Source organism: Apium graveolens, chromosome 4 (genome assembly GCF_009905375.1).
Source record: "Apium graveolens cultivar Ventura chromosome 4, ASM990537v1, whole genome shotgun sequence".
NCBI lineage: Eukaryota > Viridiplantae > Streptophyta > Magnoliopsida > Apiales > Apiaceae > Apium > Apium graveolens.
Window position 1 is genome coordinate 117,369,074 of NC_133650.1, and position 27,078 is coordinate 117,396,151.

Genomic DNA, 27,078 nt, shown 5'->3' on the forward strand with positions numbered 1-27,078 from the left:
GCTAATGGTGTGAGTTTTAAAAGGGTGCTTATATGTTCTAGATATTATGTTCCTTACTTAACTTTTATTTTTTTCCCTACCTATCTTTGTACCATATTGAAAACGAGAAGTGAAGTATATAAGAATAAATAGAAAGGTACCATTATATGTAATTGTGAAAAAGGAATAAATAGAGGAAGTCATGTGATAGTTTTTTTAGCAAAACACGAGTGTTGGGTTAAATTTCTTAAACTATATTTTTCCAACTTCCCTACTATTGTACCACATCGAGGATGTAGGAAAAATGAATCCTTACTTTCCTTATTTAAGTTTGTATAGTTTCTTTAAATAGAACTATCCGCTTCGTTTATTTCAACCAAGGAATTCGGTGAGTTTTTCTTAATCGCCAACTTAATTTATTATCTTATTTAGTAATTTGGTAATTATTAGTTCAGTTAGAAAATAAATAGGTTATATTAATAATAAAATTTATGTGCATTTTTGAATTATGTATTTAGGAAGAAAGATCGACAGTAAAATCAATTCGAAGTTCGGGATTCATAGAGAATAAATGAAGGGGTGCACTATAAGTATATATTGTACTGATTCACTATTGATGTTTTAAATGATGATTTGAGTTTGACTAAGGCTTCACTGATGAAAAATGAGTATTCTTGCATTGATATTGATGAACTGATGATGATACTTCCTAATCGGAAGTAAAGCTAAACCGATTATTTAGCTGGTCGGGATCCCAACTTGATGAATTGATGAACCTGTCATGCTTGAATACTCAATTTTAATCTTGTGATAACTATATGATGAATTTTTGTTGATTGTAGTGTCTTTCATGTCTCTTTATTCGAATATTTGTTTGATGAACTTTGATCTATCGGATAAACTTCAGTTGAATTCTACTATATATGCTTACTGAGCTTTCTGAGCTCACTCGTTTATGTCACTAACTTCCATAGGAAAGAAATTTGGAGAAGGATGTTCAGGAAAGGATAAGTATGTGATGAAGTAAGGCTTAGTAGACGATGAATGCGTGTAGTATCTTAATGAAAAATGCTTGTGTAATAGACTTTTGGTTGTATCGTGAACTTTGGTTGTAATACTTGGAATACTGTAAGAATTATATATTATTATTTAAGTTTAAGGTTGTGTAAGCATATATTGAGTTGATTGGTTTGGTTTGGCGTTCCCGGGTTCGGGTTTCTGAGGTAATCCCGGGGTCCGGGGCGTCACACAAAGGCCCCCAGAGCTCTTGAAAAGGGAGGCTGATAACATCGTGTTTAGAGAGAACGATGCCAAATGGGTGCATTACCCTAATACAGATGCCCTGGTTATAAAAATGAAGATTTGGACGGTGAATGTTCACCGAGCAATGGTGGATAGCGGGAGCTCGGCTGACGTTTTGACTTATGTTGCCTACAAGAAGCTGGGATTGTTGGATAGAGAATTAATCTCGATATGTGGAAACCTATACGGGTTCACGGGGAACTCGATCGGAGTGGAAGGGACAATTCAGCTCCCGGTGACCATAGGAGAAGAGCCCTATATGGCCACCCAGATCTATATGTTCACGGTTGTAGATCAGCCTTGTGCCTACAATGTTATAGTGGGTAGACCCCTTATGAGGGCAATGAGGATGGGGACCTCGATCCATCACATGACAGTAAAATTCCCAACCCCCGCGGGGGTATGCTTCTTGAAGAGCTGTCAATATGAATCAAGGATCTGCTTCAACCAGGCGCTCAAGGCGGCCGAGTCAGAAAATGCATCAAAGGAGATGGTCCAACCGGGTGAAGACGATGTCCTCATGGAAGAGGCGGATGGAAGGAAGAGAGTATGTCATGAAGGACACGAGACTTGTAACCTGATTTCAATCGAGGAGTTGCCCGAGAACTATTTCGAACACATGGGGATTCAGGTGGAACCACGCCCAGGGGCCTTGCTGATGGAAGCCTCTCAGCCCATCATGCTGATACAAAAAGGGATTGTAGAAGAGGCAAGTGATGAAGAAGAGAGCCCAGAACAAATCATTGCAATACTCAGGAAAAGGAAGTGGGTATGCGAAGAAACAACCACAACTATGGATCTGCCCAACGGAAGAGGCGGCCTATTAGTGGAGAGAGGGTAGAAGCCCTCAAAGAAGAAGTGGATAGACTAATGGAGGCAGGGCTTGTCAGGGAATTCTTCTACCCCGTGTGGCTGGCCAACCCCGTGCTTGTCAAGAAGCCCAATAGCAAATGGAGGACATGTGTGGACTTCACCTACCTGAACAAAGCTTGCTCGAAGGATAGTTTTCCTCTACCCCGAATCGACCAGCTGGTTGATTCCACGGCTGGGTACGCACTACTTAGCTTAATGGATGCTTATTCGGGATATAACCAAATCCCAATGTATGGACCAGATCAGGAGCACACCTCCTTTATTACTGATCGGGGCCTCTATTATTATATCGGGATGCCTTTCGGGCTCCTTAATGCTGGGGAAACCTATCAAAGGCTGGTGAACAAGATGTTCAAACATCAGTTGGGAAAGACCATGGAGGCCTATGTAGATGACATGCTTGTGAAGTCAAAGGAAGTAAAGGATCATGTACGTCACTTATCGGATATGTTCCAGATCCTAAGGGAGCACAGGATGAAGCTCAACCCACAGAAATGTGTGTTCGGGGTCGAGTCAGGAAAATTCTTGGGATTTATTGTCAACCATAGGGGCATTGAGGCCAACCCCGCCAAGATACGAGCCCTACTCGAAATATGATCCCCCCGACGGGTGAAGGACGTCCAAAGCTTAACGGGATGAGTGGCCACCTTAAACCGCTTCGTCTCAAAGTCCTCCGATAAATGCCAGGAGTTCTTCAAAGCGATTAAAGGAGTGGGGAGAAATTTTGAGTGGACAGAAAAGTATGAAGAAGCCTTCCAGAATATAAAGAAGCATCTCAACAGCCCTCCAATGTTATCCAACCCAAAGGAAGGAGAGACTTTGGTCCTATACTTGGCCGTCTCTGACTTTGCAGTAAGTGCAGTATTGGTTCGAGAGGAGGATGGTATCCAGCTTCTGGTATATTATGTGAGTAAAAGGCAGGCTGATGCGGAGACTCGGTACACGAACCTCGAGAAATTAGCATATGCTCTGATCCTAGCCACCCGAAAGCTCAAGCCCTATTTTCAGGCACACATGGTAGAAGTACGAACCTCCTACCCCCTCAGACAAGTAATGCACAAACCGGAGTCTTCTGGTCAAATGTTGAAGTGGACGGTTGAGCTTGGCCGGTTCGAGGTGGATTATAAGCCAAGGACCGCAATCAAAGGCCAAGCCCTGGCCGATTTTGTGCTAGAATTCCCTCCACATCAAGAAGTAGAGCCGGGATCCCTTGTTGTCATACTTAGAACAGAAGAGGTCGGGGTGGAAAGCCAAAATACTGCCCCATGATGGAGGCTATTTATGGATGAAGCCTCTAATGGGGATGGTGCAGGAGCTGGAATTGAGTTAATCAGCCCGGAGGCGCACAAGATCAGACGCGTGACCCATCTGGCCTTTCATGCAACCAACAATGATGCAGAATATGAGGCCCTAATCAACGGTCTCAAGCTAGCTTTGGAAATGAAGGTGGAGAATTTGAATGTATTTAGTGACTACATGATTGTGGTATATCAGGTAAACGGGGGGTATCAAGCCAAGGGGCCGAGAACGGAGCTTTACCTGAAGTGTGCGTAGAGGATAATCGTGAAATTCAACGAGGTAAGGCTGGAACTAATACCGCGCGGGCAGAATGAAGGCGCGGACGAGCTAGCTAAGCTCGGCTCACGCCGCGAGGCCACTCTGCTAGGGGTCGTGGCCCTTGACATACAGAGGCATCCTAGTGTGCCCGAGCACGAGGTGGGAAGCCTCAGTGGTAACCTTGGCCCCACGTGGATGACACCTATCTTAGCCTATATAAAAGAAGGTTCACTTCCGGATGAAAAGAATGAGGCAAGGAGGATAAGATACAAAGCAGCCCGCTATGTGATATACGATGGGGTCCTATATAGAAGAGGGTTCAGCGTGCCTCTCCTCAAGTGCATAGAGGGGGATGAATGCAATTATATCCTAAGGGAAGTATATGAGGGCATTTGTGGCAATCACTTGGGGGTAGCTCTCTAGCTCAGAATATCCTCCGTCAAGGTTACTATTGGCCAACAATGAAAAAAGATGCCTTTGAATTCTCCCGAGCATGTGATAAGTGTCAGCGATATGCCAATTATTATAACAACCTCGTGGCTCCACTCACATCCCTCATGAGGCCTTGGCCCTTCGCTATGTGGGGAATTGATCTAATTTGGGAACTCCCGAAGGCCAAGGGAGGTGTCAAGTATGCGGTTGTTGCGGTGGATTACTTCACTAAGTGGGCAGAGGCCGAGCCTCTAGCCACTATGACGAAAAAAAAGCTCAAGGAGTTCGTGCACAGGACTATTGTGTGCCGCTATGGCATCCCTTACAAGTTGATATCTGACAACGGGAAACAGTTCGATAGTAAGAAAATGCGAGAATTTTGTGAGCAGCTAGGAATCCAGAAGAGCTTTAGTGCAGTTTACCACCCCCAAAGTAACGGGCAGACGAGGGCTGTTAATAAAATAATTAAGCACACCTTGAAGGCAAAGCTTGAAGAGAAGAAAGGGAGATGGCTAGAGGAGCTCTCCCAGGCTCTGTGGTCTTATAACACGACTCCCTGAGCTACAACTGGAGAGACCTCTTTCTCTTTAGTGTATTGGTATGAAGCTATGGTGCCCTTTGAGGTAGGGGCAGGTTCTTTTCGGAGGGACAACTATGAATCAGAGGCAAATGAGGTCAACCATCGGCTCGATTTGGACATGATCGAAGAAACTCGGGATGATGCTCAGATCAGGATAGCAACATATCAGCAGAGGACAGCTACGCAGTACAACAGTAAGGTTCGAGCCCGGACTTTCAAGGTGGGAATTTTGGTTCTGCGCCGGGTCATGCCCAACACCAAGGTGGTGAGTCACGGAGTCTTTGGGGCAAATTGGGAAGGCCCTTACAAGATAAAATCAGTGCTCTGGGAGGGAACCTACCACCTTAATAATATGCAAGATAAGTTGATCCCGAGAGCCTGGAACGCGGAAAACCTCCGCGAGTATTATCAGTAATATTATTCTTCTCAGACTTAGTATTATCTTAAAATATTCCTAATTCTCGGGGGGTAGTTCCATATAGATGCCTCCATGAGATCACAAGCATGTACTCTTTTCACTTTCCATTATCTATAAATAAATGATTAATATCTATTTGTGCCTTTGATATTTGAACTCATGTTAAAAGATTAAAATACCCAGCAGGGGAGCCCAACCTTGGGAGCCCATATGAGGACAAAACAATTATTTTATTAACATGTTAAATTTACAAGTCAAGCCGGGCCCCAGCCCGCTTCACAACAAATCTATGGAACGAGCTAGGGCCCGACCCGCTTGGAAAAATAATGAGCAAAAAGCGGATTAAAGATAAAGATAGAGAGAGGTAACCATAATCTAACTTAAGAGTTAAGGATAGCCGCAATGCGAGCCCATATTAATGCAAGCCGGCAGACCAGCCCGCTGTCATGATATCAAGGCGAGCCGGGCAGACCAGCCCGCTATCATGCGTACATGGACGAGGGTCGCATTATGCTAGAAGAAGATACAAGAACAAGATGCGAGCCCCTAGGCCTGTCCCGCTAATGCGAGTACACCTATAATATTTATAAGTTAGTAATGATGCGAGCCTGATCTACTTAAATTATCACTGATTTTTACATAATTGAACATGAATGTGAGATGATGAGCTCGGCTCGCTGTGAAGGTGAAATACCCGCCATACACGGCCAGGGTTATGATAGCTTTTGGCCAGTAGGGGCATGGTAAGTTTACACAAAATAAAGAAAATTTGCTAGCACAATAAAGACATACACGGGCATAAAAGACTTGATATTTTATACAAGCAAGTTGCAAATAAGTTATGCCCCGAGGCAGAATACTTCAAATACATACGCGAGGCGAGAAGGGTGCCCGCTTACCCATTCAAAAGTCTATTTTTAAAAATAAATTTACATTAAGCCTTATCAGCCTCTGCCTCCCTACGAACTTCATCATCCGTGACCCGGGCCTGCTCGGCTACGAGCCGGGCCTCCTCAGCAATTTGGGCATCCCTTTCCATCTCTAGCTTCAGCTTCTCAGAGTGCCTAGTTGTGCTCGCACCTAGAGCCGCCCAATCGAAGTCAGGAACCTTACTGATGAAGATTTTCATGAAGTTCCTGGCCCCCAGGTTCCTGGCATCAGCGAGGGCGGCCTCAGGACCCTCGGTCAGGGCAGAAACTTACCCCTCCAGCTCGAGCACCCTCTCCTCGAGGCTATCATTCTCCTTCTTCCACGCATCAGCGGCCAGGTCATGAGCCTCCTTCTGCTCCCTTAAGGCCTTCTCATGAGCAGCATTCAGGTCAAGCATCTTTTGATTGTAATTATTCACCAGCGTGACTTTCTCCTGCCCATGCCCAACGACCTTGCTCTGAAGGGACTTGACTTTAGAGTCGAGCTTTATATTGGTCAGGCTGAGGGTTCGTATTTCTCGAGCTTTAGACAGCTGACGGTAATACACCTCAGCTGCGGCCCGGGTCAAGGCATCCTGGTTGGCCTCAAGAGAAGAAGAGGCCCAATTCTTCACATCCTGGTCGCTGATGTGAGCTTGAGCGAGCCGGCCAAAGGTGGTTGCGACCATGTTGGCAGAAGAAGAAGTGGGGAGAGGGGCATCAGATGGAGCAGCATTCTTTGGGTCAGGCTCGCCAGTTTTTCCCTCCTTATGGCCTCTATGCCTTTTCAGCCGAGGAGAAGGCAATGAGTCCTTGAGATGCTCGGAAAGAGTAGTCATGCGGGCTGGAGGGTTGGCCTGAGAGCAAGCCCTTGTGGTCGCAACAACGGGTTGAACTGGTCCCGAGGCTGCGGTTTGCTCAGCTTCTTCCATAAAGGGGATAGAGGAGATGGCCATTTCTGAAAAAGAAAACAATAAAGTGATATATTAGTCACAGCGAGATGCAATGGAAAAAGAAAATACGAGCAGATAAATGTAGAGAATTGAAGTACAATGCGAAGTGAGATTCATGCATAAAATGTAAATATACGAGCACATGAGCTCGCACATGCGAACAGACAGGCTCGCGCATGTGGGCCCGACATTCTTACCCTTTCTGGCCCTCTTCTTAGATTTCTTCTTTTGAGGAGTCAGCCTCACCTTCCTTCAAAAACCCATACGCGACCAGATTTGAGGTCATTATGAGTTTTCTAATATCTTTGTCCGCCTTAGGAAGATTTAGAAGGCTGTCCGCATTTATTTTTTCTTGTCCCACAAGGACAGTGCGAGACGGGGTGGCTGGAGATAAAGAAAAAACATTTTTTGTTAAAAGAAAGAACTATGGTGAAGGAAAGGAGAGCGGCCAGAGAGGACTTATATGAATTATAATAAAAGTGGGTCTGGACTCGAGGCTCCTCGTGGATATAGAAATAAGGGCTCTTCCACTTCCCTAAGTTGCTCGGTCCGTTGTGGATGAGATTCTTTTTGTTGAAGCACGGCCAGACAGAAAAGTAGAAATATCCAAAGTCGTTAGGAGAATGCTTTAGATTCAGAAAGTATCCTAGCTTCCTCGTTGTTAGAGGAGGAAACCCGCATCTGTTGTACATGATGTACAATGCAAGGGAGGCCCGGTATCCATTTGGGTTGATCTGCAAGGGTGCGAGCTGGTAGTACTCGCAGACATCCTTGATGAAGGGATGAAGGGGAGAAGAGATTCCTAGCCTTAGAAGAAAGGTAGACAAGATCATGCGAAGCACCCTGCCACCATTCTCCGGATGGTTAAATCTGTAGCATCTCATGTGAGGCAGGGGAAAAACAACGTGGCCCTTGAGTTGGAACTGCTCAATGTGCTTGGCCAGATGTTTCTGAGTAAGCGAGGTGGCCAGATCGCGACAAGCGAGCACCTTAACCTCCTCGGTTGCAGTTGAGCTCTCCTCCCCATCAAGAATAATCTACTTTTTGATAATTATTTCACTTTCGAACTCAGGCTGGGCAGGAGGCGCATAGGGTTCAAGAAAAGCCGCGGGGACGTACTTATAGTTACAAATCTTAAATTGACTTGTAACATCTGCCACCTCCTCGCTCTGAGGAGAATCATAGGACCAATGCGAGCCGTCATCTTCACCCTTGAGCCCCAAGATAGGATATTCTGCAGCTACGGGCTCCTTTCTTTTCTTCTTGGTGTCATAGTATGCACTTCCTGAAAGAGATATATCCTAAGTCCAAACATGTATGAGGATTTAGGAATAACTTTTATGTAATCTGTTTTGATTTCATTGATATTAATAAAAGACTTGTTTTGTTTTTATTACGGGCTCTATCTATTTAAATGTTTAAATAAGATATACCACAGTTTAGAGTAAAGCTTTTTATGGATTGTGATGAGATCATAAGAATGAGACCTAAAAGTTGATAACTCTCAACTTAAATAGTTTCTGGTCGTAGGATTACTAACTGGTAATTAATAATCCGCAAAGATCGGTACATACTATGCCTGCTTCATTATGAAGGATGCCTGTTCTCATAGACATTTGTGTGGTGACACTATAGCTAGTATGTAGGTGCTTATTATAGAATAAGTTCACTGAACATGACTCACACAGCTGAACAACTAATGGAGTTCACACACGTGTCAGCAGTTGTTCACATAGTGATAGTTGTACAAGTATCCTTAGACTTGAGGTCATCATAGTCATCTTGTGTACACTGAACTATGCTTTGGTTTAGTTCTTAGTCTCAAGGGACAATTATAAGGGCTCTACTGGGTATAGGAATTTGTACACGAAGATAGTGTATGATCAATAAAGGATTTACCCCTTCCAGTGTAGGAAGAGAATGTTCAATGCTGATCCACTTATGTTAGTTCAGGAATCTCTGGCCAGAGTAAATGAAATTAGAAAGGAGTTTCTAATTTACATTAAATAGAACTAAGCATAGTGAATGTGAAAGCAAGTGATTAAATAAGATAGGCTTGACACAAGTTCCATGCCTTGTATTTAATCGTGACATTGCAGGGTAGAAGGAATTGATTATACAGTAACTACTCACTGAATAGGTTCTTGGTATTCTAAGTAGTGAATTCGTATTATCCGGATAGTCGCGATATGCTGAGAAGTAATTAATCATATTTAATGAATTAGAGAATTTATATAAATAATGATAAAATAGTTTTATTATTATTTATTTCTACTACCGGCTTAATATTGAACCTACGGGGTCACACCATAAAAGAGAATGATTTAATGGTGGAGGAATTAATTAATAATGGCTGGTAATTATTTATTTGTGAAATAAATAATTAATTAGAAGATTTAATAATTGATTAAATGAGATTTAATTAATTCTTAATATTATTAATTAAGAATTTAATTTTGGAAATTAAATCAAGTGAGAGAATTATTTTTTTAAAGTGTTTAGAAAAGGGATTAATGATTAAAAGGTGTTTTAATTATTAGTTAATTGGTTAATAAGAATAATCAATTAAAGGGTTAATAATAATAATATTTTATGGAAAATTTTCAGCTGAAAATTTTGCCTATAAATATACTATTATAAACTCTATTTGCCTCAACCAAAAAAAACCCTAATTCTAAAGTAGAACAAGAGGGAGGCAACTAATTCTCTCAACCTCTTCCTCCTCCATCACATTGTACTCTTGGTGGATACCGTTGGAGTGCTTCACACTTGAGGAGCAGCTGCTAGGGATTTCCGTTCATCGTTCTTGGATCGCTATTAAAGACCCTCATCTTTCCATTAACGTAAAGCTTCCTAAGGTAAACATACTGAACTACGAATTAAATATTATTTTTTGCATGGATCCTGCGGAGGGTTTCATTTTTTTTAAGATTTAAATTTACGTTTTCGTTGCGTTTATGTGCTAAAAACCCTTCAATGGCATCAGAGCTACTTGCGAAAAGTTTTTAATTCGTTTATGTGTTTAACTGTTTTCGATATATGAGCATGTACGTGATTCGCCATGATTTGATGTTGATATAATATGCTTATATATGTATGGTTTTGAATATATGATATTCATGTGAGTTGTATAATCATAAGATGATTATGTAATCTATATATATACTGATATATACATGATTTATATTTGTTCTAATTATGAGAATCATATTAGATACGGATTCTGAATTGGCTGCTGCAGATTTGCTAAAATCTAGGTCTGGTGTCCGATTTACGCAAACGAATACCCTATTCCATAGGTAAACGAGCGTCTGAACAAAACTGATAGCTAATGCTATCAACGAGTCGTCTTAAGGCGTTTGATGTCGTTTACTACCCGTAAACAGTGATTCTTGTTTTTCTGATCTGATTCTGATTTTTCTGATTTTTGTCATATTTTCTTTTTATAATTAGATCATGGATAATATGATATGTTAAGATCAGATTATGTGTTTTAACATGCTTTTATATGTTGTATGAGCATGGTGGATGGTTATTGCCTTTCAACCTTAGTGTAATGGTTTTGGTTTTGGTTTTAAATACGACTTGCATGTCGTCAATCTTTGTAATCATAAATCTCGAATGTAACTCGAGTTATTCTTGTAAGTTCATTAGATTAGTTTTACTTTCAATCATGTAATGTAATTGAAGACTCAAGAAGGCTATCAAATGGAGGTGATACAAAGAAGAAGACGAGGCATACAAGAAGTCTAAACAAAGAAGAAGACTTATGTAATAAGTAGTTGTATTTATTTACATCACCATATTAGATTGACCTTGATCTTTATCATGAGCATGATAAAGATCACATAGGATGGGGCCATAACCAAACACATTTACTTTATTGCACTTTACATTTACTTGTTTATTTAATTTTATATATGAGATATATGCCTATGTTTACCATGCGATGATAAATTTAGGTGAACTTAAATCAATATAAGGCGTGCTCTAGAAAATCTAGAATAGGAATCGTTTCTTGCCTTAACAATAAATATTATGAATACGATCATGAGATTCTTGTGTTTATAAAACACGTAATTGAATATGAATTTTCAATATTGAGAGAAAGGATGATTCTGTCAACAACAGATTTCTATCTGTAAGAAAGGGTTATTAAGTGACGCCTCTTGACAATGCTCCACCCGATCTGGGAATCATCTGATTATCGATTATTGATTTGAAATATTTAATTTAAAAGGAAGAATCTCTTTATAATATGATTATGATTGTAACGTAATATAATCCCTCTAAAATTAAATAATGTCAAGTAGTAATTGGCCAATGACACAACGGGCTTGTGTCGGTCATAGCCTTCCAACATGGTAGAAAGTGGTTCTTATTTTTAAATTATTGTCGTTTCGTGCTACAGCCGAGGGCTTTGATTTCGAAATAAGAAATACTTGTCTATTACATAGAGATGTGTACATTGAATTAGAATCTAAAGGTCGGTACGTGCTACAGCCGTGGGTCGTTGGAGACTGATTCAATTATACGAAATGTTGGGTTAGACTTGACTTAGATATTGAGTTTGTCGTGCCACAGCCGTGACTCAATTATTCAAGAGGCTAAACTTATATTAGGGAATAACATAAGATGTAATTGACAAGAGTTGTCTGCCTATTGAACATCACATGACGTTTCGTGCCACAGCCGAGGTTGTGTGATGGAATGTAGGATCCCTATTCCCACTAGCATTATGAATGCTTGATTTTCACTTAGGGGGTTGAAAAAAATTAGATAAACTAGTGGGAGACACTTATGAATAAAGACCCGATTCATATAGTGTTTTGAAATGAAATTGAATATTTGTTAAGTGTTGTTATGTGTTTATCATTTACATATTTACTATATTCGTCATGTCTTCTGCACTATCACTCCGGAGCATACTAGATGCTCACAAGTTGATTGGTCCTAATTTAGCTGTTTGTTTTCACTGTAACAAGTTGGGGCACTGGAAGAGGAACTGCAAGGTTTACCTTGCAGAATTGAAGAAGAAGAAGGGTAGTAAGACTACCGCTTCTGATTCAGGCATATTCATGATTGAAGTTAATATGTCACTAGGTCAAATTTCTACTTGAGTATTAGATACCGCCTGTGGTTCTGATATTTGCAATTTGTTGCAGGGACTAAAGGGAAGTAGGACTCTTGAAAAAGATGAGGTGATTCTACGTATGGGCAATGGAGCAAGGGTTGCGGCCATATCTGTAGGATCATTTAGTTTACATATGCCTACGGGCAAGACTATTATTTTGAATAATTGTTATTACGTTCCCTCTATTATGAGGAATATTGTTTCTATTCCTATGTTGGATGTGAATGGTTTTTCATTTATTATTTAGAATAATGAATGTTCTATCCTTGGAGAGAATGTTCTTTTTGGACGTGGCATTTTAAATAATGGTCTGTATGTATGTGACGTAGAGCATGATTTACTTCAGATTGAATAAACTAATAAAAGAAAACGAGATGATGAAAATCTGACCTATTTATGGCACTGTAGGCTAGGTCATATTAGTGAAAATAGACTGCGGACATTGCATAAGGAAGGGTTATTTGACCCCTTTGATTTTGAATCATATCCTACATGCGAGTCTTTTCTATTGGGTAAAATGACCAAATCTCCATTTAGTGGACATGGAGAGAGGGCTACAGATTTGCTAGGATTGGTACACACAGATGTATGTGGACCAATGTCTACGCAAGCCATGGGTGGATTTTCGTACTTCATTACTTTCATAGATGATAGATCTAGATTCGGATATGTGTATTTTATGAAACACAAGTCTGAAGCCTTTGAAAAGTTCAAAGAATATAAACATGAAGTGGAGAAACAAACCAAACACAGTATTATAACTCTTCGATCAGATTGAGGTGGTGAATACTTGAATGGAGAGTTTCTAGATTATCTCAAAGAAAATGGTATAGTCTCCCAGTGGACTCCTCCATATACTCCACAGTTAAATGGGGTATCTCAAAGGAGAAATCGAACTTTGTTAGACATGGTTCGGTCCATGATGAGATATGCGAATCTTCCAGTATTCCTATGGGGTTATGCATTGGAAACCTCAGCATATTTACTGAATAAGGTGCCTTCCAAATCTGTTCCTCAAACACCATATGAAATATGGAAAGAAAGGAAACCGAGTCTTAAACACGTTAAGATTTGGGGATGTCCAGCTTATGTCAAGAAAGTTGACCCAGATAAGCTGGAATCTCGATCCGTAAAATGTAATTTTGTGGGATATCCTAAAGAGACTTTGGGGTATTACTTTTACACTGATCATCGGGTGTTTGTCTCCAGACATGCTACCTTCTTGGAAAAGGAGTTTATCCTTGAAGGAAACAGTGGGAGCAAAATTGAACTTGATGAAGTTCAAGAAGCACAAACTACTACGGATCAAGTGGAAACACCTGTTTAGACTGAACAACCTTCTGTGGAACAGCCCATTCGTAGGACATGGAGAGTGTCTCGCCAACCTGAGAGGTATTATGGCCTTGTCATTGAGAATGACAATGAGTTGTCAATCATTGATGATGACGACCCTGTGACCTATAATGAGGCTATGAGTAGTGTTGACTCAGAGAAATGGCATAGCGCCATGAAATCCGAAATGTAATCTATGTATACCAACCAAGTATGGACTCTGGTTGAGGCGCCTGAAGGTGTTAATCATATTGGGTGCAAGTGGGTATACAAAAGAAAGATTGGAGCAGATGGCCAGGTGGAGACCTATAAGGCCAAGCTCGTGGCAAAAGGATTCAAACAAAGGCAAGGGATTGACTTTGATGAAACTTTTTCGCCTGTAGCCCTGTTAAAATCAATTCGGATTTTGCTTGCGATTGCTGCTTACTACGACTATGAGATCTGGCAAATGGGCGTGAAAATGGTCTTCCTCAATGGGGAACTTGAGGAGGAAGTGTATATGACACAGCCAGAGGGTTTTCTTTCCAAGGGAAATGAACACCTAGTGTGTAAGCTGCTGCAAACCATATATGGTTTAAGGCAAGCTTCTCGTAGATGGAACATCCGTTTTGATGAGACAATCATAGAGTTTGGTTTTATCAAAAACATAGATGAACCATGTGTCTACAAGAAGGTTAGTGGGAGTGTGGTAACATTTCTTGTATTGTATGTGGATGACATACTTCTTATAGGAAATGATATACCGATGCTACAATCAGTCAAAGTATGGCTATCAAAGAACTTCACCATGAAGGACTTGGGAGAAGCATCATACATTCTCGGTATGAAGATGTATAGAGATAGATCTAGAAGAATGATAGGTCTTACCCAGGGTACATACATCCATAAAGTGCTTAAAAGGTTTAGCATGGAAAACTCCAAAAGAGGTCTCATACCGATGAGCCATGGAGTGTCCCTTTCCGAAAAAATGTCTCCTAAGACACCTGAGGAAAGAGAGCGTATGAGTAAGATTCCTTATGCTTCAGCAATAGGATCTATCATGTACGCGATGTTGTGTACAAGGCCTGGTGTTGCTTATTCAGTTAGTGTGACGAGCAGATATCAGTCCAATCCAGGTGAAGACCACTGGAAAACAGTGAAAAACATCCTTAAGTACTTGCGAAGGACTCAGGACATTTTTCTTGTTTTTGGTGGTGAATCTGAGTTGAAAATAGAGGAGATGTCAACGTCGAGAAAGTTGACACACATAACAACGTAGTAGACCCACTCACAAAGCCACTTTCTCATAGTCACTTTGATCGTCATAAAGACAAGATGGGTATTAGATACCAGAGTGATTGGCTTTAGTACAAGTGGGATATTGAAAGAGATATGTCCTAAGTCCAATTATGTATGAGGATTTAGGAATAACTTTTATGTAATCTGTTTTGATTTCATTGATATTAATAAAAGACTTGTTTTGTTTTTATTGCGGGCTCTATCCATTTAAATGTTTAAATAAGATATACTACAGTTTAGAGTAAAGTTTTTTATGGACTGTGATGAGATCATAATAATGAGACCTAAAAGATGATAACTTTAAACTTAAATAGTTCCTGGTCGTAGGATTACTAACTAGTAATTAATAATCCACAAAGATCGGTACATACTATGTTTGCTTCATTATGAAGGATGCCTGTTCTCATAGACATTTGTGTGGTGACACTATAGCTAGTATGTAGGTGCATATTATAGAATAAGTTCACTGAACATGACTCACACAGCTGAACAACTGATGGAGTTCACTCACGTGTCAGCAGTTGTTCATATAGTGATAGTTGTACAAGTATCCTTAGACTTGAGGTCATCATAGTCATCTTGTGTACACTGAACTATGCTTTGGTTTAGTTCTTAGTCTCAAGGGACAATTATAAGGGCTCTACTGGGTATAGAAATTTGTACACGAAGATAGTGTATGATCAATAAAGGATCTACCCCTTCCAGTGTAGGAAGAGAATGTTCAATGCTAATCCATTTATGTTAGTTCAGGAATCTCTGGCCAGAGTGAATGAAATTAGAAAGGAGTTTCTAATTTACATTAAATAGAACTAAGCATAGTGAATGGGAAAGCAAGTGATTAAATAAGATAGGCTTGACACAAGTTCCATGCCTTGTATTTAATCGTGACATTGCAGGGTAGAAGGAATTGATTGTACGGTAACTACTCACTGAATAGGTTCTTGGTATTCTAAGCAGTGAATTCGTATTATCCGGATAGTCGCGATATGCTGAGAAGTATCCCTCACGATGTAGAATAAGTATGATTAATTTATTAATTAATCATATTTAATGAATTAGAGAATTTATATAAATAATGATAAAATAGTTTTATTATTATTTATTTCTACTACCGGCTTAATATTGAACCTACAAGGTCACACCATAAAAGAGAATGATTTAATGGTGGAGGAATTAATTAATAATGGCTGTTAATTATTTATTTATGAAATAAATAATTAATTAGCAGATTTAATAATTGATTAAATGAGATTTAATTAATTCTTAATATTATTAATTAAGAATTTAATTTTGGAAATTAAATCAAGTGAGAGAATTATTTTTCTAAAGTGTTTAGAAAATTGATTAATGATTAAAAGGTGTTTTAATTATTAGTTAATTGGTTAATACGAATAATCAATTAAAGGGTTAATAATAATAATATTTTATGGAAAATTTTCAGCTGAAAATTTTGCCTATAAATATACTATTATAAACCCTATTTACCTCAACCAAAAAAAAACCTAATTCTAAAGTAGAACAAGAGGGAGGCATCTAATTCTCTCAACCTATTCCTCCTTCATCACATTGTACTCTTGGTGGATACCGGTGGAGTGCTTCACACTTGAGGAGCAGCTGCTAGGGATTTCCGTTCATCGTTCTTGGATCGTTATTAAAGACCTTCATCTTTCCATTAACGTAAAGCTTCTTAAGGTAAACATACTGAACTACGAATTAAATATTATTTTTCGCATGAATCCTGCGGAGGATTTTGTTTTTTTTAAGATTTAAATTTACGTTTTCGTTGCATTTATGTGCTAAAACCCCTTCACTTCCCAGGTCGCTGTCAGTGAACTCTGAGTCGAGGTGAATGGGGTCAAGGTTGTTGGCTGCAGCTTGCCTCAGGCGGGCCGCCTTCTCTTCAACCATTTCTCTTAGAATCTCCTCAGCTCGCTCTTTATCCAGGGGAGCGGGCTCGCGGTTTAGAAACTCCTCCACCCCAAAGGAAGGTGGTATATTGGAAAGGTCGACAGGCCTGTTTCTCCAATCATATATGTCTTTCTCCCTGGTGTAGTCTTCAGGGTTAGGGTCGAGGTGAATATTAATATTAACATTTAGTTTGAAGAAATTGTAGGTGTCCAAATTTATAAACTCATCAAGTGATCAACTTTAGCTGTTGCAGAGCATGGAGTCCCTGAGCACCCTCAACAACTTTAAAGCAGGCACAAAACTCCAATTTTTCTTGGTTTCACTTTAAAGCATATTTACTCCTTTGGCAGTTGGTAGACCCCTCTCATTTCTTTATCCATACAATAGTTATTCTCGCAATCTAAATATATATTTCTTGTGTGTACGTACTAGTATGAATGTATGAGTAATCAACATACCGTGAGACATAGGACCAACATGGCACGGATATAGATATATTCGTCAAGGAAATTGAGTAAATATATTCGTAACCTTGTTTGACTGCTCGTGACCTGTTGCTGCAAAGGCTTGGTAAACGATTTTAACAAAGGTTATTTTTGGGTCCAAAGGAATCCGGATTGGATGGAAAAATTAAAATGTGTAAAACAAATTATTTTTTGATTTTTTTCATGTATACCGACATTGAGTTCCATTTCACATCCTTCTTTTACTTTTTATTGAAGGAAAAAAACTTACATCAGTTTGGATTTTGGAGCATCTGCTGCTAATACAGGAGGCGCAAGAGCAGAGGGCACATCTTTAGTCTTATGCATTTGTTTGAACTTATTTGAATAATTTAAAACTAAATAAATTGCAGTTTGCACCCAGTATTTTTGAGTATTTTCTCACTATGGTCCCAAATTATATTTGTTGAAAATTTGCACTCTAAGTTTTAAGTATCCATTCAGTTTGTAGCCCGTCTGCCATTTGTAATCCAACATCACCGTTAACGTTAGTACTAAGAGGGGTAAACTTGGTAATTAAACTAAATACCACTTGTTATGCCCGCTTTCGGTCATGGGCCCTAAACAGGTCCCCATGGGTGCATTGAATAGCTGGACTATCATGTGTGGGATAGAATCATGGATTAATGTGACTTGGGCCAGCACATGCGGGATGGGCTCGTGACATGCGAGCTGGGCCCATACGCGGGTTGGGCCCATGATCCCACATCTTATAAAAATAGAGGTAACATTGTAGTACTCGAAAAGAAAGGTGGTGTGGGCCGAGGTGACCAGCCCGGCCCGCATCAAAGGACTTTGTGTGCAACATGGAAAGTGACTTATAGATGACTGAGTTGCTCGTAGATTTCGGGGCTGACACGGGTTTTTCCTACAATTACGGGAAGAATTACGGAGATACCGCGAGATTTTAGGAAGCGTGTGGAGCCGGTCGAGGTTTATGTGACTAATTGGCTGAAGGCTTGACTTTATCGTGGGCTTGGGCTGCACGGGTTGGAGAACCCTAACCCTAGCCTACGTGACTTGTTCCCCAAGAACTACGTGAGGCTTGATCCCTATAAATAGGGTACGTAGGCACTTGTATGAGACATGAGTCGATACTTGATAGAGAATAACAAACCTATTCTTTCTTAAGGAGTCAACATACAAGCTCAGCCACCACCATACATAACCTTCCTCCGCCCTCAAACATCGTCATTGATCCTTGTTCCACCCATCAACCTCCACAACACTATTATACGAAATTCTCCCTATAATACCACTAATCGCAAATCCCCAATTTGTAGTGTCCTTTTATTATCCCTCTTTCTTCTTCCCTAAAACAACCTAAATAACTCTTTCATCTTCCCTAAAATATACCTAAAGACTTAAAAAAAATTGAAGGCAGGTGACTGATTATTATAATGTGAGATCGTTTATGGGTTGTCGGTGATGGTCGCACTACTTGGGCTGAAGTTCCAGATGAATATTGGGGTGAAGTTGTGAAAGCAGATGAAGAAATACCATTAATGCCTGAACTAAAACTGATTGTAGGGTCTGAAACACATGAGTATGGAGGGAATACTTCCTTTTTACATTCGAATTAGGGTTTGCATGCATGTCTTTTATGGTTTTAGGTAAAGAATTATTTGTTTATATGGTGGTCCCTTTAAACTTTTGTGTCCATTATAGTGTGATATTAATATAATTTTGCACATGATATTTGTTTGGTTCATATGGTTACTGTTTATTTTAATGTATTTTACAGAATATTCACTCCACTTTATAATTAAACTATACCATGGTGGGGATTTATATGAATCCGTTAAGTCAAATGTTGGTGGAGAAATATTGTATTTTAATATGTGCTCAATTAAACATTACCATGGTGGGGATTTTGGTTTGAAAGAACTTGAATCAATGTGTGTAGAAGTAGGGCTGAAAAAAGAGGGTTTGATTTGTGGTATTGCTTACCAGAAGTAGATTTGTTTGATGGATTTATGTCAATTGAAAATGAAGAACATGTTGGAAATTTGACTGATATATTGGTTTACACCAAATTATTGCGAGTATATGCCACTGTTAGGACCTTTAGAAATTGAAAATGTGAATGGGATGATTTCTCCTTCACACAACTGTTGGTGGATAAAAAAGAAAAAAGAGTAATTGAAATGATAGATGAGACTGAAGATCATATTGTACCCATAAAAAAAGAGGATGAAGATGTGTCTGCACATGGGGATGATGAGGAGGATAATAACAGTTTTCAAGGGGACGACTCTAACTTAGATTCAACTAACAGTGAAGTGGAGAAGACTACAAAAAAGAAAAAGAGAATCCCTCCTCCTAATCCTGCATCCAGGACCAGAAAGAGAGGAAGATATTCCATGTTGAGGGTATGAGTTAGAGTAACCCTTTGTTAATTCATTACAGAAGGTTGCATATGAATTTAACATTTGTAATTTCTCTTTCTGTTGTCACTGGGATTGTTTAAAAATACAGAAGATACTCATGTAGTATTGGATGACAATGAGCCAGTTGAAACTGAAGTTAAGCAGAGTAGCAAAGTGAAAAGAGTAAAGAATCAGTCAGTTTTAAGGAAGAAAGCACATAAAAGAAATGAAGGCTCTGCAAATATTGTTGAAGACCGACAAGTGCCATTAAAAGAAGATACACCACCTCAAACAATTCCATATGTTGAAAAAAATGTGAATTCAACCCCTAAGATTCACCGGTGCAAGAAGATGCACCAGTTGCACAATATGACTTTGAAGATTCTAATTCAGAAGATAGTTATGAAAGGATATCTTCGATACGTTATATATTTTGGTATTTGTACGATTAAATATAAAATTATATAATACAATATATGTAATATATAGTATTATTTATCATTATATAATAAAAAGAACTATATATAAGTTGGGTGATATATTCTTAAATCAATTTTTAACAAATATACCGATATCATCAACCTTAGCGATATGTCCCCATTATCATCTTTACTGTCAAACCGCCCATCACGTAACACTTCCAAAATTGTCAGAAAATCAGACTGAAATCACTAAAAAAAATTACTAAAACCACATCGACACCACCAAAATCACTAAAATATAAACCCAAATAACTAAAATATGATACACAAATTACCACAATTTTTCATATCTAAAATTTTGACAGTGTTTGGAGGTGTTATTTATGGTGTTGCCGATTGTAGAGTAGGTAAAAATAACAATCATTGGGGTTTATTAAACTCATATCTATTTTAGGAGTATTGAAAACGAAATAAATAAGTTTGCGAAGGTGTGGTCGGGAATGAAGCTCAAATTCGAAGATAAATTTGTTTGTAAATAGTTGTTGGAATGGTGTTTGGTGGTCGATTCGGTGATACGAAGGAATGACCGAGGGAAGATAATGTACACAGACAATATATACATATATATATGTGTATGTATCAGAAAGGATAATGACGAAGAGGATGTACAGGCGGAAAATATGTAATGATAATGTGATTGTTGCCGAAAATAGTGTAAAACATGAAGAATGCGTAAATCTGATTGCGAAGTGTATATTAGATTTGAATGTGTTGTTATTATTAAATATATGTATATAGAGTCTTATTCCCCTAAAAATATACTTATAATAAAAATTAGAAACTAAATAAAAAAAACTAAAACACGTTGAAATATAACATATATGGTTATGGTTTGGAAATTGATCGTTAGGAGATGGGGGGAAATTCAGTAAAGTCAGATTTTAAAAAAATACTTACCATTCGACACAAATCATGAGAGGGTGTAGATTAATTTTGTGAGGTGCCTATAGGGGGCATTAGATTAGTTTAACTAGTGGTTTACATTAGTTTCTAATACCATTTTATAGTTTATTTTTATTTGAACAAATGTATATAATATAAGAGTATATGATTAGTACATAACTCTAATTTGAGCATTTACACCTAGAGATGCACAAAAAGTCTGGCCAGAAGAAAAATCTGACTCGGACCGATCTGGTCAAAGCCTGGTCAAGCCCGGACCGATCAAAACTCGGCCCGGCCCCGTACCGAGCTAAGGGCCTCGACGAGCCTTATATTTTTAGGTAAAGTTCGGCCTGCCCAGCACGGTTAAAAGCTCGTGCTTCGGCCCGGCCCGGTCTTTGGCCCGCCCGATTAAAAACCCGATAAACTCCTGTTAAGATCTGATTGTTCTAATATATTTCCTTATATATTTATGTATTTATATTTACTATAAATATAAATAATACTTTAAACATATATATATATATATATATTCATATCTGTGACTAATAATATTATTTATATATTTTACAGTATGATTAATGAAAGAAGATATAATAAGTATATTGTCTATATTCGGACAACATTTATAAAACGTATTATTCTATAAACATGTTAATTTTTTGGAGCACTTAGATATTTTCAATGAAATAGTATTTTCATAAAATATTTCATGCAGACTAATACATTTTTGTAATGATCTAGTTGCTAATATATATAATCTTCAGAATCTCTAATAAAACCCGATCCGACTTAAATTAAAAAAAAACGGCCCGATCCGATTCGGCCAGAAAAAAAACCCGACAAGGCCTGCCTCGAGGGGCTAAACGGGTTTTGACATTTTCTGGAAGCCCGGCCTGACATTATCAAAATCAAAACTCGAAAAGTTCGGTTCGGTCAAAGCCGGTGCTTTTTAAGGCCCCGGTCAAAACTCAGCATATTGGGCCTTTTGTGCATCTCTATTTACACCATAACAACACACATGTGGCTCAAGGAATTGTTTTGTCTTTTTAGGTTGTAATGTAAAAATTAAATGTAAAGTATTTTTTTACAAAGTCACTACAAGAACCGAAAAATTATGAAATATTGTCACAGTCAGACAAGATGCAAACTCTGACCGATTGTCCTTTATAAAAATTTAGAGTACATCATTTTAAAAAACATAAAAAATAGAAAGAAATATAATAATACTCATAAAAAAATATTATAATTCAAATTAAATGTAAAGTATTTTTTTACAAAGTCATTACTAGAACCGAAAAATTATTAAATATTGTCATAAACACGACAAGATGCAAACTCTGACCGATTGTCCTTTATAAAAATTTAGAGTACATCAATCCAATAAAAACATAAAAACGAGGAAAAATTATTATAATAATAACATTAATAATAATAAAAAAAATTATTACAATTTAAAGTTAAAATACAAATCTAATAAAATATATTATATATTATATGTATTTCATCTATTCTAATATTCAGTTATAATACTTAATAATCTGTATATGTAATAAATTAAGAAATTAAATTATAATTACATATTCTTAAATGTTATAAAAATATTTAAAAATATTTTACATATAATACAAGCAACAACTATCTTAATAAAAATAAATCTAAGTAAGAATTAACAAGGTATGTATTAATCGGTTTAAATTAGATCATTTTTTAAAAAAATGGAATGTATAAGTTTGTCTTTTAAAAAATTTAGAGCACATTAATCTTATAAAATTCAAGGAAAAATTATAGTTTGTCTTTTAAAAAATTTATAGCACATGAATCCTATAAAACATAAAAATTAGGAAAAAATATAATAATGATAAAGAAATTATTATAATTCAAAATTGAAATAGAAATCTAATAAAATATATTTAAAATTACTATGACAATTAAGTGTAAAGTATTTTTTTAAAAATCATTACTAGAACCGACAAATTATAAAATATTATTAGAAACGCCGTAAGATGCAAATCCAAACAACTTTCTAATTTGATCAAATTTCACAAGATTCAGAATATATATATAAATAAATAAATAATTACGTAAACATATTATATGATATAATTAAAATATTTTATTTACAAATTTATAATGTGAAAAAAAATCAAATAATGAAAGAAATAAAATAAATTATAACATATATGTTATATTTAGGTTATCATAGTCAAATATAAGAATATACTAATAACTAAATATATAAGTATATAAGAATAAAAAGTACAATTTTTTTAAAAATATATTATTCATGAAAAATATAAAACTTATTTAGAAAATAAAATTATCTTATTAAAAATTAGATAAAAAAAGAATAAATTTTCAAAAAACAAATTATATAAAAAAATAATAATCATGCCCTGCGTTAGTCAAAATATTAAATTATACTACTGCATGAATGGAGCCCGTTGCACGAGCTATCATGAGAGCGTATGATAGATAAGCAGCTGGTAACTTGACGAGGTTGAAAACAATATTGACGGAGGTATGCGATTAAACAGTTTATGTGGCCCAAATATAAGCAGGCTATACAGATATTCTATTCCGTTTCACATCAAGTAAGTTTTTTTGGTGTACGAGTTTGTAAGCCCACTGGACTATGTAAGTAAAAAAAAATTAACCTAATCGGCCCATAAATTGTACATTGTTGTCATCGTAGATAGTCTTTACAAGAAGCAGTGAAGCACCAAAATCTGTAGAAAATGGGTTCCGAAACTATATAAATATATAAGTATGAGATAGTTTCTGTGAGCAAATGCTCAGTTAGTTAATATATTGAAACTGAGAGAAAACATAATTAATACGTGCAGAGTTTTTTCATACTACGTCTTATAAAATATATAGAACTGATACAACTAACTAACAGAGGTGATGGGCTAGTAAATATGATCCACTCCCACATTATCTCCATACTCCAGACTTATTCAAATACTCCTAATACTACGTAACTCCCGGCGGACCTAGTCTTGGTATAGATAAAATAAAATACATCTTATTTAAAAAATAGCTTAAATAAATAACCAAAATAATTAATAATTAAATTTAAGATTATTTGTAAACAAAATCAAGAAACGGTAGCAGACACGGACCCACACGGCAGACACCAGACAGCACTTCATAAAAATCCAATTTTCAGAAATTAAAAAACAAAATAATTAATCGCCCACCGTGGGGCTCGAACCCACGACCACAAGGTTAAGAGCCTTGCGCTCTACCAACTGAGCTAGACGGGCAATGTTTTTTTACCGAATGTTTAGCAATTTAACATAATTAACATTAAGACTCAGATCAATCTTCTAATCGTCTTGCTCAAGAATATATGTATCCGTATTGATAAAGTATATAGAGAATACACGAGTATCCCGCAATACAAAATTAAAAATTATTTTAAAAATAGTTATAGTCCACTTCTAAATTTTATATAAATATAATCCAACGTTAAAAGTTTTTCTTTACTACATTCTCATCCTAATCTATTAGTCATTATTAGTTTAGAATTTAAATTTAAATGCGGTTAAAAATTAATTTGACATATTGATGCAACTATTGAAAGGAAAAAAATTGATAAATTATATATTTTTTTTAATTTATGATCAATCATGATTATCATAAATTAATACAAATTAATTGTTAGTTTTATATATAATTAAGCATGTGTACTAAACTACAGTATTATGGTAAATGATAAAATGAAATATTAAAAAAATGTTATCATAAAATATGAACTATTAGAGTGTAATAAATTTAGAGCCTAAATTTTGTGAGTGCATACATTCCGATATAAAATAATATCTCAATACGAAATCGTAGAAAACCTAACTAAAAAGATAACAGTAAAGAATAATAGTGATAAGCACTCTTGGCCCAATAGAAATTTGGAGTAAAGTATTGAAAAAAGGTAAAATTAGGCTTTGTTGGCAACTAAAGTAGTAAGTAAGAAATGGCTCTACATTGGGTGCAATAGTTTTTGATAAAAGATTGGGGATGGCTTTGACTGAACCATGTTAAATTAAGCGAATTCGGTTTGTTGCGGTTCTCAGTATCTGCCCTCCACATCCCCACTTAATTTACTTGATTTTCATCAAGACCGTGACTCCCTCACCAATCACCTCATAATCCTTCCCTTTTCTAACCAATTTGGTATAACATATTACATAGTATTTAGTAACAACAACAATAATAATAATATACTTCAAATGTCGGCTTATGACCCCCGGGGGTTCAACTTGTGACCCAACTTACCTTTTTTTGTAGATAAACAAACAATAAGCCCTGTAGTGTAGTTTGTGCCAATCCTTGAGCAAAGCTGCCAACTAGTGGAACTTGCTTACTTGCCATTTAATTCCATCTATGCTTCTGCATGCACTTGCAACTTCCGAAAATATAAGAAATAAGATATAAATAATATTTATATCAATTCAACTGAGCAATACATGTATTTAGTTGTCTTTCATAATAAAAATTAAAAATGTGTTACTTCCGAAAGGTGTTTATAATTAAAATCTCACTTTGGCGTGCTTTTGATTCCCACCTTGCCCTTTGGGTTGTTATAACGGTAAAACATAACTACTAGTGCCTGTTTTCCTCACTCCTTTTAACACCTCACATTTTCGTACCTAACTTTATGCGAGGAATTGAGAGAGAGTTTCTAATTTTAGAATGTAGATGTAGTGGTGGTTGTATTTAGGTTATATTATTATATACTCCTACTTCGCTTCACGCTTTAAGCTCTTCTAAACTTTCTTTCAATTTTTTCATTACATTTTCGTTGCTCTAATCTCCTCATTCACATCTAACCATAGCAACTTCTTTTCCCCACTTTTCTTTATTATATATTTTAAATCACACTCAACAAACCAACTGATTTTACATTAGCCAATCTTTTAACATGACCCATAGGGTGGTTATAATTAGTGAAGGGATGAGGAATGAATTTGACAGGACAAAAATACTATCTCCACTCATACTTGCAAATACTGTTCACACATGTTTGTTTTTTTTTTATTTGATTCTAAAGATTGATCACATGCATCATGCACATTATAATAATAAGAAATTTATAACAACATCGCCCATCATTTTAGACGCGGCTCAACTACTAAACATTACCCCCCATTTAATCATGCATATTTTCACACAGTTTTACACAGTCCAATACTCCCCCACTTCCTCCTTCTAATATTATAATTTACATTCAAAATTCATTGATAAGTGTAGTCTTTTTCAACTTGTAATTTTTCAATTATTGTATTTGTGATTTATAAGTGGACAAATTAAATTGTACTTACTAACAGATTCATATTTTAGATTCTTAATTTTTTAAAGTTCTCTTTAACAAAAATTGAGTGTCACTTGGTTTTCGTTATAGCTAGCTAGATCCTCTTGTGTTGAGCTCGCCCCGGAACAGAGTGGGTCGCTGTAAACGGGTGATTACATGCACATGCTTGCTGGATTATTATAATTAAATTAAATGTAATGTAATGTGATATATAAAAAGAACTTGAAAACAAAAAAACAAGAGCATATTTAATATTCACATGTAAACTTTCAATGATATGTAGGATATTTATATATCTTATATGTTAATCAATGTCACACACAATTTCATATTTTAAACTCACATTATATGTATTTTGTGAAATATTTTGTGAAATAGTCATTGCACTAACTATTTCGGGTCTGATTTATAATTACCATGGTTGTTAAAAATATAAGATATTCAACTATAGTTAGGTCAAAAGCATTCATCCTACTTGATGTTCACAAGTTTAATTATTTTTAAAAAAGCCTAAACTTAAAGATAGTCTATTAAAAAAAACATAAACTTAGAGATAGTCTATTTTGAATGTAAAAATACTAATATAGTAAATAAATAAAATAAAATTGTCATAAGTCTAAGGTTGGAAACTAATTAAATACATATTAATTATGACCTAACAAATATTTTTATTTAAATAAACTTTTGATTAGAACTGAACAACTCTTTTCACGTACCGATGCGGGTTGGTGCTAAGAAAACATGTGATACTAAAATTTTAGTCAACAAGATCCATGAATAACCGGCCTCTGCGTGCCCAAACTTTGGGCAGGGTCGTTTGTTGTAAACTTCAATAACAAATATTGCAACATAGAGGCAAGTGTATAAAGAATTT

The 27,078-nt window shown here is 36.7% G+C and overlaps 2 protein-coding genes and 1 non-coding gene across 3 annotated transcripts; 2 read left to right on the forward strand and 1 right to left on the reverse strand.

Annotated features, from left to right (window-relative positions):
- The first annotated feature begins 3,435 nt into the window (after nucleotides 1-3,435).
- Nucleotides 3,436-4,134, forward strand: LOC141718902 (uncharacterized). Its single transcript, XM_074521275.1, has 2 exons — nucleotides 3,436-3,648; nucleotides 3,763-4,134. The coding sequence occupies exons 1-2, from the start codon at nucleotides 3,436-3,438 to the stop codon at nucleotides 4,132-4,134; spliced, it is 585 nt and encodes a 194-aa protein (XP_074377376.1).
- Nucleotides 4,135-4,751: 617 nt separating this feature from the next.
- On the forward strand, nucleotides 4,752-5,138 carry LOC141718903 (uncharacterized). The gene has a single exon (XM_074521276.1). The coding sequence runs from the start codon at nucleotides 4,752-4,754 to the stop codon at nucleotides 5,136-5,138; it is 387 nt and encodes a 128-aa protein (XP_074377377.1).
- Nucleotides 5,139-24,086: 18,948 nt separating this feature from the next.
- Nucleotides 24,087-24,159, reverse strand: TRNAK-CUU (transfer RNA lysine (anticodon CUU)). Its single transcript has one exon. It is a non-coding gene; the product is annotated as a tRNA-Lys (tRNA).
- Nucleotides 24,160-27,078: the final 2,919 nt, after the last annotated feature.